The sequence below is a fragment of the Anthonomus grandis genome, chromosome 13, assembly GCF_022605725.1.
Source record: "Anthonomus grandis grandis chromosome 13, icAntGran1.3, whole genome shotgun sequence".
Taxonomy (NCBI): Eukaryota; Metazoa; Arthropoda; class Insecta; order Coleoptera; family Curculionidae; genus Anthonomus; species Anthonomus grandis.
Genome location: NC_065558.1, coordinates 15508180 through 15526792, shown reverse-complemented (window position 1 = coordinate 15526792; position 18613 = coordinate 15508180). Strand labels below are relative to the sequence as shown.

At 34.5% G+C, this 18613-nt stretch overlaps 1 protein-coding gene across 1 annotated transcript in view; it reads left to right on the top strand.

Annotated features, from left to right (window-relative positions):
- LOC126744092 (homeobox protein aristaless) overlaps positions 1-5010 on the top strand; it is a 128003-nt gene extending 122993 nt beyond the window's left edge. Inside the window, exon 4 of the mRNA XM_050451441.1 lies at positions 4241-5010. Coding sequence (XP_050307398.1) covers positions 4241-4750 — 510 coding nt within the window. The 3' untranslated portion in view covers positions 4751-5010. The remainder of the gene's footprint in view (positions 1-4240) is intronic.
- Positions 5011-18613: the final 13603 nt, after the last annotated feature.

Genomic DNA, 18613 nt, shown 5'->3' with positions numbered 1-18613 from the left:
CTATTTCTTCGCGTGCTCGATTAACTCTTTAGTATCGTCCGCGAGTGTAAGATTATTAATTAGTATCCCTGCAATATTTACCCCTTTTCTTTTTTTTTCCAGCGCCCTCTGAAACACAAACTGAGAGTATAAGTTAAACAATTGTGGGGAGAGGACACAGCCTTGTCGGACGCCTTTCTGTATACTGATTTCGTCCGTTTCCATATCTTTAACTCATATTACAGCTATTTGCTTATTTATACATCTTTATTTTGCGTAGGTCTCTGATGCAGATTAATACCCTTTAGGTTCTCGATAAGTTTGTTGTGGTGGACTTTATCAAAAGCCTTCTGGAAGTCGATGAAACAGAAAAATATATTTTTATTGCACTCTCTACACTTCTGCAGCATTAATTTTAGGTCGAACACAGCTGTCCCAGACCAAAGTCCCCCACAACATTGCCAACTCTGCTTTTACCAACTTTAGCGTTAACATTCTCCATGATTATATCTGGGGCTTGGTTCTAAAAGGGCCAAAGTCATAAATCGCAATTTTTGACAAATTGACTTTAAAGGTAATGAGGTCGCATTAGGTTTGGTTTTTACAACATAGATAGGTTTCTATATTTTTCTTAAGCTTGATTTGGGTATAAAGGATATTGGTTTTTAAAAAAAAAATCTTAAAAATGTATAAAATAAATTTATTTTCCAAAAAAAATTGACATTGGCCTTTTTTTAATAAATAATAAATTAAACTAATAACACTTTGGCCCAACTTAAAAAAAACAAAATGAAACTAAAAACACAAGAAAAAACTTCGTAAAAGACGTTGCACATACATTTTGATAAAAATATAGGCACCTAAAGCGAATCTTCATCATCTTCACTTTCACCAAGATTATCAATTGCAGTCTCAGTTAGAAGTAAGTCCATTAAGAAACTGCAGATAGTATGGGTGACTGTTTTTATCAATAAATGGTAATAAGTCCCTCAAATGTTGTACTTTATTCTTTGGAATGCTTAACGGTTTTTTATTAATAGGGAAAAGTTTTATTGCATTTTCGGAATTACGGGTTGATTTTCTTAATAAATTTAAAGTTTAATATGGCTCGTCTTCAGCAAAAGTGGTTTTATATTTCAGCAGACCAGGATTTTCGGTAGAATAGTGAATGACTCTTATTTTAGCCCAAATAACAGGGTTTCCCAAAGTATTAACTTTTTTGTGCTAAAACTTTCCCGAAAGAAGTGACTTAAAATTCAAGAATTCTTCCTGAGCCATCTCATGCACAAAAATTGGGGGTCTCCTAGGCACTAAACAAATTAAATTGGCCCAGTCTCTAGGAATTTCTATTTTTACTGTGGTATTTTTTCTAGCCTTTTCAATGGCTGCATGAATTTGGTCGGCTTCCATATGAGTATGTCCCGGAATAAAAAATTTGTGATATATGCTGACATGCCTTCCTTCTCGTTTAAAATATTCTTCAATAATCGTTAGCAACATAGCAGAAATTAAAATGTTTTTGTTTTGTCCAGGTCAACAATCACTGTACATAATTATTTATATCGATATTGGCCTTATAAGAAGTTATACATATAATATCGGATTCATGGGGCCTATGTTCACATTGGCCCTTTTATTGAAAAAAGAGTATAAAATTGTAATGTTGACATTGGCCTTTAGCGGATTTGTAATTTTTTTCCTGTGAAAGATAGACTTTGGCCCTTTTAGAACCAAGGCCCAGATATTGATATCGGGTTTCTTTATGGTTAATTCATCCAAATCCAAATAGAAGTTTTCTATAGTTTCTTCATCGATATCGTATGTAGGATCGTATATATGTATGTATAAGTCTTGTATTTATTGGGCTAGTGCATATTTGAATCATCATCATCATCCTCTAATTAAGGGGTCTGAAGTTGATGACTGTTGTTGAAGCTCTTTTTTGATATTAATGTCCATACCATGCCTTTGATTAATGCCACCCCACCTCACTAAGACCCGGAACCTTTATGTCCATTTTGCGCATCTCTAGAGTTTGTTATTTTCCCAGCTTTGCATAGAGTTCTGATATTTCATGCTTCTATCCAATTTAAGAAAACGTATATGCATTCTTATTGTTTTTCCTATTCCGATCTTTCATTCTTCCATATCCATATCTTTTAATTTGCCTGTGTAATTTTAGATTCCAGAACTAACACTACTTAGAATATGCAACATTGGTTGCTTGAATACAATTCATATTGCATCTGACAGAGTATTTGATAAATTGGATGTTAATAAAAGCCATGGCTGTGATGGAATCACTTCCGTTTTTGAAAAATATTTACTTAAGCTTCAGTTTATTATATCAGGAGTAACTAGGACAAGACATAATTTTCTACTACTTGATAATAAACAACAAATCACTTCTACAGTCAATGTCGGAATCGTCAAGCATATCAAATTACCAACCAACATCAGGATTAGTATTCTACAATTATAGGTGACTAATCATTTGTCTGATTTGAAAAATGAATTTATCACGCGAAATCAGTATGAGTTTCAGCCACATTGATCTTTTAGTTTATTGCAGTGAGTTCTCGATCTACTGTAGACAGTAATATATTTACAGATGGATGAAGTGTATTTTGGTTTCTAAGAGGCATTTGATTCGGTAAACCACTCAGTCCTTACAAAGTTAAAACATTATGGTAACCAGGATCATTTATGAATTTCTCTCATGGCTTTGATCCTACTGAACTGAATGTGTCCAGGTAGTGAAATTGAAGCCTGTTGATATTGTGGTACATTGTGAGATTCCCCAGAGTTCTCATCTGAGACCAATATTATTTTTAATTCTTATTAATTTCTCCAATCAATTTCTCTGAATTAGCAGCTATTATAGACAGGAATATACAGGATAGATAGACCAAAACTTTTTTAATGGAACATCGCCCTCTATTTTTGCAACGAAATTGTCTACTTTTTTCTGATTAAAATGATATATAATGGTAGCGATTCAATCAAGATTGAGATCAAAGAAGCAAAATATATGATTTTATTAAAAATATTATCCGTAAAGCTTATTTTGAGTCGAAATCATTATTAAGGAACTATTCAGTAGCCATGTGGCTACGATGAAGAATGTCTTATTTTCTTTCAATATTACATTTTTATTTAAATAATATGTTTTACATTGTCGTGCATGTACAAAATGTTACCAAAAATCTGTAGATGATACAAAAGCACATGACTGACATCGAAAATAAATTTCTGAAATATTTATGACGTTCACTTTGAACTTACGATTAAGTATAATTGCTACTTTAAACTTATAATTAGGATATTAGTCACTTAGAGCTGCACTTATAACATTTATTTTTGTAAAAAATAACTTAGTTTTTCAAGTAACAATTATAGATTATTTGAAGTTCTAACTCTAAATTTTCAATACTTTATCAAGCAAGATTAACAAATATATAGGTACACAAAAAAAAATCGAGATTTTGTCTTGAAAAAATTAAAAACCTACATTATAATGCTTATATACACAAATCCAATTTTAATAAGACGGTTATAGCAACATTATGATATAGGGAATGTGTTATGACGATTTGACCTCAAAATATTGAAAATATGCCAGAAAGGAACTCAGTTTTCCTACAACTGTCTTCATAGGGTTGTTCTCTATAGTAAAAATCTCTTGAGAATATTCAATTTTATGTTCAAAACCTTAGAGATAAATGGGAGATTTTAAATAAATATCTCTAAAATTGATTAGTCATTTATCAAGCATTATTTTATGTATTTTACATTCTCGTGGAATTACATTTAATAATAATAATATAATTTATAACTATTTTATGAATATTTCTCCGAATTGACAATAAAACTTTGGGAGAATCAAATTTTGATTTTTATTGATGTTTCAACTTCAGGAAAATAGATTCCAAGAATATCGTTCAATGGTTCAGTTAAACCATCAAAGTTTTCCATGCTTATATTTCATACAAAGAATTTTGCGGATTTGTCGCATTTATTACACAGTTCTTGCCTAGGAAACAAAGAATTTTCGGATTTTTTGTATTACTTTATATATTCTTTTTCTTTAAATGTACTTTTTTTTAAATATCCTTTTCCTTCAGGAGGAGGACGACAAATGGATAATAATACAGAAAGGGTTTTAAAACATACTAGGAACCAACAAAATTTCTTCTTTGACCACACAAACTTCTCATATAATTCCTAAATCAGTCCTAAACAATTTCTTTTTTCGTTCCAGGTGTGGTTCCAAAACCGTCGTGCCAAATGGCGTAAACAAGAAAAAGTAGGACCTCAGGGCCATCCTTATAACCCTTACCTAAACCCTGGTTCTGCGGTACCTCCCTCGGCAGTAGTACCTTCCTCCCTCCCCAACCCTTTTACGCTTCCCTTTGGCTTACGTAAGCCCTTTGACTCCATTAGTTTCAGATACCCTCCACATGTACTACCCGGATATCTGCCGACTCCTCCCTCCTATCACCGCACCCCGCACTCCCTTCTTCCACCCTTATATCCTTCGGCAGCCAGCTCATTTCAAACCTTATTGGCCAACATATCAGCTGCGCAGAGACCGAAACAGGAATTCACCGCATCACCTCCATTGTCACCTGGAACCACCAGTACTGTCGTACCTCCGTCACCTCCGGAAGTGGACAGGAGGAGTTCGAGTATCGCCTCATTGAGACTAAAGGCCCGGGAGCACGAGATGAGGTTGGAGATGTTAAGACAAAACGGAGATTTAATTAGTTAATTAGGGACAATTCGATTTTATGATTATGCGAGGTCTTCCTGTTGATCTTTTTTGGTGCGGTCAGTGCATCCTGTAAATATATTCCGAGTATTATATAATAGGATAATTTTATTATTTAATTGTAACTTTAGTGCAAATGGAAACTGATTAATCCGTCCTATGAAGTGTACTTATTATATTATTAGAGGAATTGCAATTTCAAATGAGTGTATATTATATATGTCTTTTTTTAATATTTAAAATAAATAATTATAAAAATTTTTTGGTGTATTTTTTTAGGTTTTAAAAGTAAACATTGTTGAATCTAATCTATTTGCAAGATATGACTTTTGCTAAAGATGTACCAGGAGAACGTCACTTGAGTGTTTTTACAAAATGTTTGTATTATAGGAGGGAAGTTCGTCAGCGCGGTTTAAGATGAATATTGAAGTTAGGCTATTTGTCATCCTTATTTTGATTATTTTTATAAGAAACTAAATTCGCTTCTAAATATTCTTCTATTTATACTTGTAAAATAGTAAGGTTCGTTAGATACATTTGGTACTTTTCGACAATATACGGCAGTTCTAACTTTACATTCAAAATATCTGATATTTGATTTGATATTTATAAATATACCCATAATCATATTTTATTTATGTCCATAATACAATTATTTTACATACGTTATAAATAAAGTACCAGTCTACTCTAATGCCTAATGTACAGGGTGTTTCAGAACTATGGGATCAAACTTCTGGGGGTTGTTCAGTGCAACAGAAGATTCCATTTGAGTATAGAAACCCATGGTCCGGAAATGCGTCACTACGCCACTACAACCCTAAGACGCGTTAAAATTTTAAAAAAACATTAATTACCTAAATAGGATCTGCTGCATTTATTTTTACCTTTTGTACAATATACCATAACAACAATTGTTTAAAATCAACGCTTATCAATGTCAATTCTCAATGTCATGTTTAAAAATTTTTTAGCTTACAATTTTTAAACATTTATTGCTAATAGAAAACTTTACCAATCAAGAATTGGCGGATATGCATTTGGCATACGGAGCAACAAACTGCAATGGACGAGCAGCATCGCGGTTGTATCATGAACGTTATCCCGAACGACAGCATCCTGGATACAAAAAATTTATTGCCGTTTTATCGGCGGCTCGCTGAGACATGCATGTTTAAGACCAAGATGATAATAATACAATACTGGTGTTGCTCGAACCGTAAGAACGGTCGAATTTGAAGAAGAGGTGCTTCAGCGAGTTGCCGATGAACCATTGAACCACCAAATAGCACACGTGACGTCGCTAAGAATATGAATACGAGTAACGCTTCTGTCTGGCGGGCACTACACGAGCAACAACTCCATCCTTACCACTTCCAAAAAGTTCAAGTTATGACTGCAGCCGATTATCGAGTTATTATTATTAGAGTTCAATTTTGTCGCTTCTGGATCACATCATTGCACAACCAAATGTTTTACGATATGTTTTGTGGACCGATGAAGCCTCTTTCTCAAGAGACGGTATTTTTAATAGTAGAAATAGCCATGTTTGGGACGAAGAAAATCCTTCCAATTTTTCCAAGAAAACATCAGAATCGTTGGTTTGTCAACGTATGGGCAGGCATTGTTGATGATTATTTAATACGCGAGTATTTGGCTCAGCGGTTTGGGCACCGTTGGATTGCCAGAGGCGGACCAGTTTCTTGGCCTCCTAGGTCACCCGATTTAACGTCGCTCGATTTTTTCTTGTGGGGACATGTAAAGTCTTTAGTCTTCGAAACTCCAGTAGAATCAGAGCTAGACTTAATTGGACGAATAACAGCAGCATTTGAAATCATTCAAAACGAGGATCAAATTTTTAGTGTAGTCTGCCGAAATCATGTGCGGCGTTTAAATGGGTTTATCGAGGTTGGAGGAAGAGATTTTGAACAATTGTTGTGATGATATCATATACAAAAGGTAAAAATAAATGCATCAAATCCTATTTAGGTAATTAATATTTTTTCTAAATTTAAACGCGTCTTAGGGACGTAGTGGCGTAGTGACACATTTCCGGACATGGGTTCCTTTACTCAAATGGATTCTACTGTTGCACTGAACAACTGAAACACCCTGTATAAATGCTGTATGATAAAACTTTCTACAAAATGCAGCCTATAAAACACTTAAAAAAAAGAATTACATATACATACATTGAGATTCAAATTGTTTAAGCAAATATTACATGTAGAAGGTCAAAGACAAAATTAAAATAGGCTAAAATACATAATTTAAAAACTTATTACATAAATAAAAAAAAAATAAAAACAAAATAACATTGGACTATTGCATGGGCTACGAAAGGCTGATTTTTTTTACATAAAGAATGTTCTTCAGGATGTATACTGATAACAGAGACACCAAATTCTCCAAAAGCAGCCCTACAATCCTCTTTACACTTTAGCCGATACAAGATTCTAATGGCCTTCCTCTGAAGTGCAGAGATGCTTTTGGCATCCGCTGAACATTGGCAAAGGCGTGGGTTTCATGTATGTGGAAACCAGAGATACATCTTTAAGAACAAATGGAGAAATCATCTTATTAAAGGTACAAAGTAGGTAGACATTTGGTGAGTTTAGAGGACAGTTGGTCAATGAGTGGGTCCTATTGCAAGCGTTGGTCCAGATGGACCTCCAGGAACGTTGTGATCTTCGCCGACTCCATCTGGCATATCTGCATTCATGACAAGTTCATTGCTGCAGAACTACCTCAGATTTAAATATTGGTATCACAAAACTGTGTTTCCAAGTTGTACCCTCTCCTGCACCGCGGCGGAACCCTCCAAAGAAGTAAGAAGATAATCTGCACGAAACGATACTGTGGTGTCATCATCAAAAATTTGCAACAGAGTCGATAAGTGGATCATTAATATATATTAAAAACGGTATAGGGCCTAGAATTAATAGGTTGTGTGGTATATCAATTGTAACATCACCTCCTGCCGACGACACACCAAAGAAGATGACACTGACTGACGTCTGCCTTTCAGATAGGATTCTATTATCTATCGACTAACTGTGTCGAAATGGGGCTTTGAGCCTCTGCAGGAGGATTCCATGGTCAACGCAGTCGAAAACTTTGCTAAGGTCACATTACTCGCCAAAGGCTTTAAGAATGTTGGTGATCAAATCCAACATAGCAAGGACTGTAATTTTGTTCTTTCTAAAACCCAATTGGCACTCACTAAACAGATTATTTTTTTCCAAATAAACCGACAATCTTCTCAGCCAGGCACTTTTCCAGAATCTTTGAGCCATGACAACAAGGATATTGGACGATAATTTTTAGTATGTTTGAATTACCTTTTTTAAATATTAGGATAACAAGAGCTTCCTTTAACTAGGGCGGAAAATAAGCTTTCTTAATACATAACTTTATTAGGCTGGTCAGTGGGGACGAGATTTCATTTTTTACAGACTTTAAGTTGGAAATTGTGTCACGAACCTTAATCAAAGAAATATCAGAGAATACAAAGGCGCAGTTAGGAATCAGGGACAAACTCGATCAGTGCTTAAGTTTGGCAACTGTAAAACAATTCTATGAGATAACAATAATAATTAATGTTCTGTCTGGAGAACAGACATACAAATACCTTAAAATAGAGCAACAAATACAGGGCATAATCACAGAGAAATGAAACGCAGTTTAAAGAGATATATATTGGCAAAATTACAAAACTAATGAATAGTAAACGAAATACTAAGGATCTTACAACAGCGATTAATACATGGGGGCTATTCCGGCACTTATATTTTTAAAATGGAGCTAGGCAGACTTGGAGGAATTGGATCGCTTCATTTTATGAAATCTAAGCCAATTTAGAATTTATCCAAATTCTGTTAGGTAGGTAGTAAACAATGACACACGGTATCACTTAACTTAAATAGAAAGCCTCGTGCGCAACAATCAAAACAAGAATTTGAAAGGAGATGAAAAGGTAAGGTTTTTTATAGGCTTTATGCAAAATAAATATATTATGAAAACGTTGACCAAGATCTCTGATTGGCTTTCCTTCGAAAACGATATCTTTATCCTGAAACAGAGGGTTTCATCAATGCTGTTTAGTACAAAACATGTTATTGATCTATGTACAAAATAAATCCATCCATAATAGAACTCTTAAAAGCAATGATAGTGCAGTAAGAAACCCAAGTAACATTTGGAGCGACAGACGATGCAGGAGCCAGAGTGAGGATCATGCGTGGAATATTGCAAGTCGATGTTCAAGTGCACTATGGTTCTGCATTATTACCATTAACCCTCTGTCAACTACTCTTAATAAACTTGGATGCGGCTAAAAAATTAATTAAAGTGTTGATCTCTCCCATATCATGTACATGGATGACATTAAAGTATTTCAGTCAATAAAACGGACTAAAAAAAACGTTTTAAAGAAGTTTTGGTCTCGACAAATACAAAACCAACAGCTTTCGTAAGGGAAAATGGACACAGAAGGCAATCAGTTGACAATGGATTCAGATGGTTTACCGATCTCGTACAAACAAAAAGGCGATACATCTAAATATTTAGGCTTTGCTCAGTCACTGGGAATACAAGAAGGTGATGTAAAGAAGCAACTGAAAGAAAAACTAAGAAAGCGGATTAATAGCATACATAAAACCAAACTTTCAGTAGATACCGCGGTTGCCATTAATACTTACGCGATCCCGGTAATGGCATATACCTTTGGCGTGGTGCACTAGACTTCTACGGAGCTGGACGACCTATATAAAACAATAAGAGTTAGCTTTACTAAGAATAAAAAACATCATCTAAAGGCATGCATAGGGAGTGTCCGCTTGCCTCGAATCAAAGGTGGAAAGAGCATAGCAGATATGTGAATCAAGCATAAAAAACAGGTCGAAAATACTTTCATGGCCAGGCTGTACACTACACTTGCACCGGGCAATTAATGAGCTGTGTGAAACCTTTCACAACTGAAACTACAAGTCACAGAATATGCATTCGATACCAAGCACTCCATATCAACACTGTTGGAACAGTGGAACAAGAAAGAGTTACATTGTCGTTACCCAAACTTACTTGATAATACTAACCTGGATTCCAATGCCTCCAAAGGAGGGTAACATCTCCAATTGTAGTAATATCTGCGTCATTCAGGATTAAGTCATCCCAACTCGATTATACCTAAAATACATAACATTCGATCATAGCATTACAACAATTCACCGTAGCTTGTGTGGCGAAAAGCATAAGATGTGGAACACCTAATAAGTGGGTGCAAAGTTTTTGCGTCAGGAAATACACTGCTCGCCACAATAACGTAGGTAGTGAATATTATTCATATCGACCTTCTCACAAATTGAAACTAATCTGGGAGAAGAGTCGATATTACAACTACAAGCCAGAGCACGTAAGGGAAAATGACAAATATCTTCTATACTGGGACAGAGACATCCAAACGGACAGGCCAGTTCAGCATAATATACCCGATATTGTCATGTTTAATAAAACCGAAAAATAAATATTCGGAGTAATAAAGCAAGACAAAAATAGCAAGCACAGTAAAGGAAAAAAGAAACACAGCAAAGGAATACGGAACCTAAAACGAAACTATGCAAAGGAAAATTTACATGCTTACCAGTCTATTTATCATGATATCGCCTTGATAGATAACTATTTGGAACTGAACCTTACTGTGGATGCTGCACCTGAAAAATAAAATAAAGAATATTTTAAAAAGTTGAGAAGAAGACTAGAGACGAAAACAGTTGCACGGAGGATATGCACAGCATACTTACCTAAGGGAATCCTATCGATGGAAATAGGGGCATTTATAGCGGCAATAAAGGATCAAATCATTGTCAGCAGGAACTACCGTAAATAAATTCTTAAAAAAGATGTTTCCATTAAGCGATGCCGATTGTGCCATGAAAAGACAGACTCTATTCAACACCAGGCGCCTGGCTGCTCTTTTCTAGCCTCTAGAGCAGAGAAATGACACTGTAGCCAAAATACTCCATCAAGCACTCTATCTAAAGTATAAGTTGTGTAAGAAAAAGTCTCCTACTATAAATATGAGCCAAATAATTGTGCAGAAAATGAAAATGCAAAAATATACTGGAACTTCTATTTATTATCGATTTTCCTGAGCGTGATCTCAGGGAAATCGAACCCAATACTGTCTTATTTGACAAAATGAATAATACGGCAAGACTAATTGATGTTACCGTGCAAAATACATCGACTTCTCATGAACTGAAAGCTATCATGAATTACGAGAAGTTACTATCCACCCTTTTGTAGTATCCGCAAACAGAATGGTGGAAAAATACACGTTAGAGAAAGTAGTACGACTGAAAATCGAAAAGCAATTAAAAAAATATATTTAAGTTAACTCAGAAAGCAGTCATTCTTGGTACGTGTCGAACTGTTCGACGCGCGTTAACCCATAATTAGGATGCTAGCAGAGAACTCGGCTCCGTTATAATTATGTTCATTGCCGAACGTAAGTTGTGAAACAAAAAGTATATCGTGATGATTTCTTTGGAAAATGTCGAAAAGTACTTGCAGGTGTTTTCATTATTCTTTGAGCATTATCCGTTTATCTTTTATAAATATCTTTTTGTCACACTTTTTGTCAGTTGCTCGTTATGGATTCGCTTCCAGAGTTTAACAAAAATTATGTTGGTCTTAACTATATTAGTCTCTTTAGAATAAAAAATTATTACTGAATTATTAATTACGGACATTTAATAAAAAGGTTAAAATACGTGCAAACTGCAAATGTGAAAATAGTAGAACGATGTTTGTTAAATATTCACTTTATAGTAGATATGCTGTAAAATTTCTACTAATATTTTACCACCTTACAATTAATATGTGCAATTGAATATGTATAACTAGGTATTCTATATATAATGATAGATTCTTCAGTAAGTCGGGAAGCAGAAAAAGTAAGTGTGGTACTTGCTAACACGTGCTTCTGCTTGTTGGTTTCTACAGTTTGATAAAAATAAAGTATATATAAGGGATCACCTACAGGAATGTATGCGAATAACTAGCCTGTGTATTCAGCTCTTATACATTTGGATTTGAAGAAAAAATATAACGTCAACACCAAACACATTAATCGGTTGTAAAAAACATTAACATGAAAAAAGGGATTAGGCAATAGGCATTTATCCAAAATATTTGTATCGATAAACGGCTTTAATGTCATAAAAGAATCATAAACTATCAGAATGGTCAAAGACTAAAAATTAAAGAAAGAAGAGTTTTAATAATTCGACTGTGAAACGTGATTCATTAAAGCAGATTTTGAGGCAGTTTACGTAGAATTTAAAAACGTAATTAGTGTCTTAAAACAACAAGCTTTTCATGTAGTTCCAACATAATCGATAGTGACATGCGTTATCTTAGTGCAATATGCACTATTTTTAAGGAAAAGGACATGCACGAAAAACTACTTAAATTAAAAAGAAACATGTAAAACAAGGTGTTTCAGATAGAGCCCCTATCATATATAATGAAATCGTTTATATGATGAGGGGGGAATTCTACTCGGTTCTTCGATTATACCGGAAGTAGGTTCTCATTATAACTTTGAATATTTTCGTATTTTTGGTTATAGTGGACGTAAATATGGATAAAAAGATAATGTAAAGTCTTGTAATAGCTAGAAAACTTGTATAAGAAGTAGAAAGCAACGAATGATGCACAGTCTCATATGTCGCCGCTTCTCTGCACATAGGATAAAAAAAATCTTGATAGAGTTACGCGATTCAAATATCTGGTATGTTACATCACAGAACAGTTAGGTCCAAATAAAGAGATTATGAATTATCCATTGTTTTATTTGGTCCGTGTTGTTATATGTATAGAAAGAGATCTAGACTCTACGATAAATCGCCTAGAAGCGTTTGAAATGTGGTTACACAAAAAAATACTCCAGATATCATGGACAAGTACCTATCATACCTAGGGAATGTAATGAAAGGTAAAAGGGCCGCAAAAGGATTGAAAGGAAGCAGATGTCATAGCTAAAAAATATTCGGGATTGGGCTGAACAATTATCTAGACTAGCTGAAAACCGCGAACAACTCGATTTTGTAAGAAGCAGCAGAACTAAGCTAATATGCGGCCAGTAGCGGCAACTTTTTTTTTTCGACAAGATAGCCCAAGGGATCTATTTACTCTCTGGTGACATTGCATATAATTCGTTAAGTAATTAGGATAGTAAGTTTAACTTTGTTGTCAATCGCGACTGTACCGTTACTTACCCAGTTTCGCCTAAGAAGGAATTAAGTGATTAATGCTTACAGCAACAGTTTCTACAATATGTCGCATTAAAAATGTCATCATCCGACGCACATAGTACACATATCTCATATATGTCAGAAGGCGTCTCTGATAGTTCTTACGACAGCACGACGGAACAGTATGCTAATTAATCTCCAGCAACAATATACTCCTAATACTCAATTAAATTGAGTCTTCAACCTATTTCTATCTTGTTCATATTAACTTATAAATTGCCTTTTAAAGTTTCTAGCATACTCCTAATAATTCTTTAAACTTTTGGGAATAAAAAGCGCCCCAGAATGCTTAAAATAAGTTAATTAAAAACATATTTAATCGTAATAACACTCCTGTAACATATTTTCTAATGAGCGAATGAGTTTATTTATTCATTAGTTAATAATAAAGCAAGGCGATCTGAAATATGAAATTATATATTCAACTTTCTCAGTAAAATTTGATGATACCTTTGGTCATGTATCATCAAATTTTGCCTCAGTGGTAAATCCGTATATACAACTGATTTTTCTGATCACGGGACGAAGTAAGGAAACAAGGCAAAAGTTGTAGGTTATTTGTAAATAATCCTTTCTGTGAATGGAAGGCAGCCCTTGTGAAGAGTCCTAAGTACTCCAAGATTTCCAATTTTCAATACTAAATTAAAAATCATAGCCTTATTGATGACTGTTACTGATCGCGTATTTTTTGGTCTATTCTGTAGGATTTTAGTAAGTACCTTGACACGCAGCTCACAAAATACTTACTGAGCTCTATATTCCACCATGCTGGATTGTGGCATAGGGCTAGGTTATTTCGGCTTGACTCTTTGAGTACCAGAAAAAAAGCCCTTACATATAGTGGAAAAACATCTTCACAACATTCTCTTTTAGACGCCTTAGTATATTTACATGTCCTAATTTTATGCAAAAAAAATCTTTTAGGTTCTTAGAAGTAACTATTATGCTGATGACACCCTAGTATATCACTTCTTTCCAAAAGAATACAAATGACAAGAAAATTTGATCTGTCTAAATTTCACGATGTACCTAAGAAGTATCAGAACCTAATTTTACACTCTGTAAAATCCGTGGTTTTATATTTGGTAGAAAAAATTATAGCGAAAGGTTCAATAATTCAGGAATCTTATAATTGATAATGCATTATGATTTAGTGAACACATAAGTCATAATGCATTAAAAAGTTTTAGAAAGCCACTTACGCTAATATTTGCCACATTGCTACGATAGCCAAGCCTATATCCTAGTTTGTGATATTATTATGAAAATGTGAGTTACGTTATAATTGTTGTCAGAAGTGGGATTCTTGTAAATTATATTTATTCATCGATAGTCTACACAAAAATCTGGTAGATCCGTTCTTTTTCTTTATTAGTACAACTGGAGATGTCCAAGGATTCTGCGACGGTTCTATTATTACTACTTCAGAGCAAACGCCAATGTTCTCTCCTTGTTTTAAGTGTTGATCATATCCTTTCAAGTTCATCATTCGAAGCAAAACAGTAGATTTCTTTTGGTTGGAACGTCTTTGCAGGAAGAATTCCTTGATTATATATTTAATCCATATCTTTTAGCCACCATCTTTTTATTGCCTCTGAATAAGCTGATATGGCAATATCCTGAGATAACTTAGCGACCCGGACACTTCTATTATCTTCATGTAGATGGTACATAAGAACCTCTTCAGTTTCATCATCAACATGAGATTATATACATCCGTTTTAAACTGCTGAGTAATGTGGTTCATAATTGTTGCCACTAATAATTGCTGCTGGAATGTTGTTAAGCTAATGGTTACCTTGGTTTCGTGTTTTCTGAACCAGAATTTTTTTATATTCGATGGGGGATTAAATTTGGTAGTGGTGAAATTTTGCAGTGGTGAAGTTTTGCTTCGACGTTCGACTTTACGACACTATGACTGAATCCTCTATCCACCACCATCTCACATTCACGACTGCATATTTTTTCCGGTACCACCAAGCTTCCTCCAGGAACTGGCAGCCAGTATATTGTTATATGTGGAGGTTAATAGCAACCAGCCAGCTTGAAGCCCCATAAAGCTGACTAGTTTTCCTGGTTTCTTGGGCCTGTCAAAGGCTTAGGGCATTGACGTTTAAGAAGCCCCTCTTTATTACAATTCCAACAGCGGAATGGTCTCTTAGGTTTTCTATCCAAAAATGTCTCAAGCTTCTTTAGGCGGCCTTCTAGGTCACTTTCCGAAGTTCTGATTTGTCTTGTCTATGTCTGCCTTCTTCATTTGCTCGAAAAGCTGCCTCATACTCTAGTCCATGGGCCGCCGTCAATAAAATAATTTATAGAAATTTGTTTCCGAAACTCCGTTAGGGCGGAAAGGTTGGCCAGATTCACTAATCGAGCATCATCGGCTTCAAACTGTTGAAGACCTTGCTCGGGTTGTCCTAGATTTCAATTGAGCCTGGTACAGTTGTAGATGGGCTTTACTATATCTCACCTCTAAGGTACGTACCAATACGTCAAAATTAAGCTGATCCTCAGATGGCACCATTCTTAGTATTTCTGTAGTTTCTCCTCTCAGGCATAACTTAAGATTGAGTGCCTTTTCTTTGCGATTCCAGCGGTTTCGCCTAGCAGCAGCCTCGAACTGATTTAAGTAGGTATTCCATGTTTCTACGGCGTCGAATTTTGGTGGCTTCACTTTAATTATTGTTTGCATTCAACGATCGGGATAAAGATGAGTACGCTTTATCCTCATCTCTAGTTCTAGTATCTTTTTTTTTGTACTTGCCCCAATTCTTTTTTAAATATTGCTTCGAAGTCAGTCATTCATTGTTTCTGTTTTATCTCCAGATTTTCTTCGTCTTGTTTAAGTTGTAAGTCTTTTTCCTCTTATTTTCTGTCTCGTCTATACTGCTCCTTTCCATTCTCCAAATTCAGTAAGTCTTCGTTCATGGTCTTTATGAAGTATGTTTGTTTTCTGTCTCGATCTTCATTTTCTTTCTTTAGTCGAACTTAATTCTCTTTAATAAATCTTTTGATTTCTTATCTCGTTCTTCTTGTTCTTCTCTCTGTTTACACAGGATTCTTAGCTGTCAAACAACTTATTCAGGAATTAATTTCATTATAAACACATACCAAACTTAACATATACCAAAGTTTTTATGTAACGGATATTAAGGATCTTCTCCAAGAATGAGCCGTATCCTCCTAGCAAACTAATAAGACTAAAGAGGGAGAGTAGAAGATTAGCAGGAAAGTTATAAGACATGTTCAAAGAATGACGAATTATGGATTCCAATAGAAAGATGAAAGAAGACCTAAGATTACATAAACTGATGATTGTTATGAAACTGTAAATGTATTTAAATAAATAGTAATAGCTCATAAAATTAATATTGAAGTTATTGATATGTCTTTGGTTTTAGGGATTTAATTATTGTATACGACAATAAAGAATTTTTGAATTATTGATATTATAGTCCTATATGGATAAAGTTGTGATAAGGATCAAGATGTTTCCAATTATTTTGGAAATCAAGTTATACAAGAAGGCTGGTCAAGTGAAAAACATGTAACGAATCTGGGACATCAAACGCAATTTCACATTTAAAAAGAGTTCCACCTAATGTAATAAAATTGCCGCTATAGCCATCAAACAAATTAGAACTTAACGACGTTATAAAAAAAATAAACCCAAAAAAGAGCGGGACCTGAGGCTTTATTTGTTTTAAATTCATTAATTCCCATTCATATCATTACGTACGAGAATAAACAGTCAAAAATAATGGTAATATCTGTCATATTATGGGCGGCATTAAAACGTGAAAAAGGTCCGGGCTGCGCGCAGCGGGTAATCTATTGTATCCGGAATTTATCCGTTAAATCTGAATTTTATAGTGGCACATATAAAACGGTCTCCTATGGACAAATTGTAATTATGCTCGCTCTTTTCGACGTTTACTGTTTTAATCTCGTAAAATTCGACGGGTGGGTGTTGCGTGTAAAGAACAACTTATAACAGGAAAAAATTGTTTAACAAATATTCTTATAATAATTTTATGGTAATATGGAGCAATTGCTGAAGATGCATTTTATTGAGAAAATGCGTTGGAGTAATCAAACGCATTAAACTAGGCGGCATTATTATTTACATAACAATTACCGTAATAAAACCATATATATATTTATATTTATATTATTACTGCCAACCAAAATTTTACTCAAAAGACAAAGCAACGACATCAACTGCAAGCTATCTTGAGAAAAGAAATATGTCAAAATAATATAAAATTAATAGCAGATACAAAAGCCAATAAGTTTCCAAATTGTAAACACAACAAATTAAAAGACACTAATTTTAAATACTTAAAAAATTTTACATATAACTAGCACCATCCTATACTAATACAAGATTAAAATTATTATAAAAAAATTATTACAGTACAAACACAGCAAATATAATTTGTAATTAAATTTAGTCTGAAAATTAAAGCAGTAAAAAAAATTATTTAATAAAAGCGCATGACCTTTTTTATTTATTACCTTATTATATTTATTACCTTAGTGGAGAACTAAAAGCCTTCATGTAAATATAATGAGAATCTCTTTGAAAAAAGTCGATGAATGAATAGATATGTATAGTATACACAAATAGTGCCTATCGGAGTGGTTAAGGATCAGCCCCAAAGAAACTTTAGCACACCACCTGTTGTAGAGACTCCCAGAGATTGGGGAGACGTGCAGTGGAAATACTCATGGATTGTTCGATTTCTTGGAATCACATTAGACGATTACAATCACGCAGACATCAGAATTAAGACGGTCATCTGCGCGCTTTGGGCTTACAGGAGTGCTTTCGGTAGCACCTCTGCCCCCTTATGCTTCACTGGATCTACTCATTATCGTTTGATGACCCTGCATAGAGTAAAAATTTGAGCTCAAGTGGATAGAGTCCAACGCGGCACTTGCATGCCTCATGGGCGAAGTTAGGGGGGGGCTTGGGGGGGCTTAGCCCCCTTTAAAATGAAATTAGCCCCCCCAAAAAAATTGTTTAAAACGTAAAAAAACAGAAAGTATAAGACTTAAAGAATATGTGGTTGAAGCTTCCACTTCCGCAGTACACGAAGAAACGTTCTTAAATTCACCTTTGATAAAAAATGAGGCACAAAAATTTTGGCTAATTTCAATTTATTATAGGTCTCTCGACAATATAATAAATCATCTAAAAATAAGATTTTCTTTCGAAAGTCAGAAATTAGCTAAATCTGAGATACCTTTTTAATCGATAGGGAGCTATTAAAAGCTGAAATGACCGTTATTGGGAATTGCATAAATAAAAGCCAGAGCCACAACATTACCATTTCTGATATTAAAGATGTATTAAGAAAAGAGACTTTTCCAAATGCATATACCCTTATGCAAATAGCATTAGTTTTGCCAATTTCTTAAGCGTCCTGCGAACGCTCTTTCTCAATGAGAAGAATTAAAAATTGGTTTAGGTCAACGATGGGTCAGGATCGATTTAATTCTTTAGCACTAACCACTCTTAGTATTGAAAGTGGTCTAACAA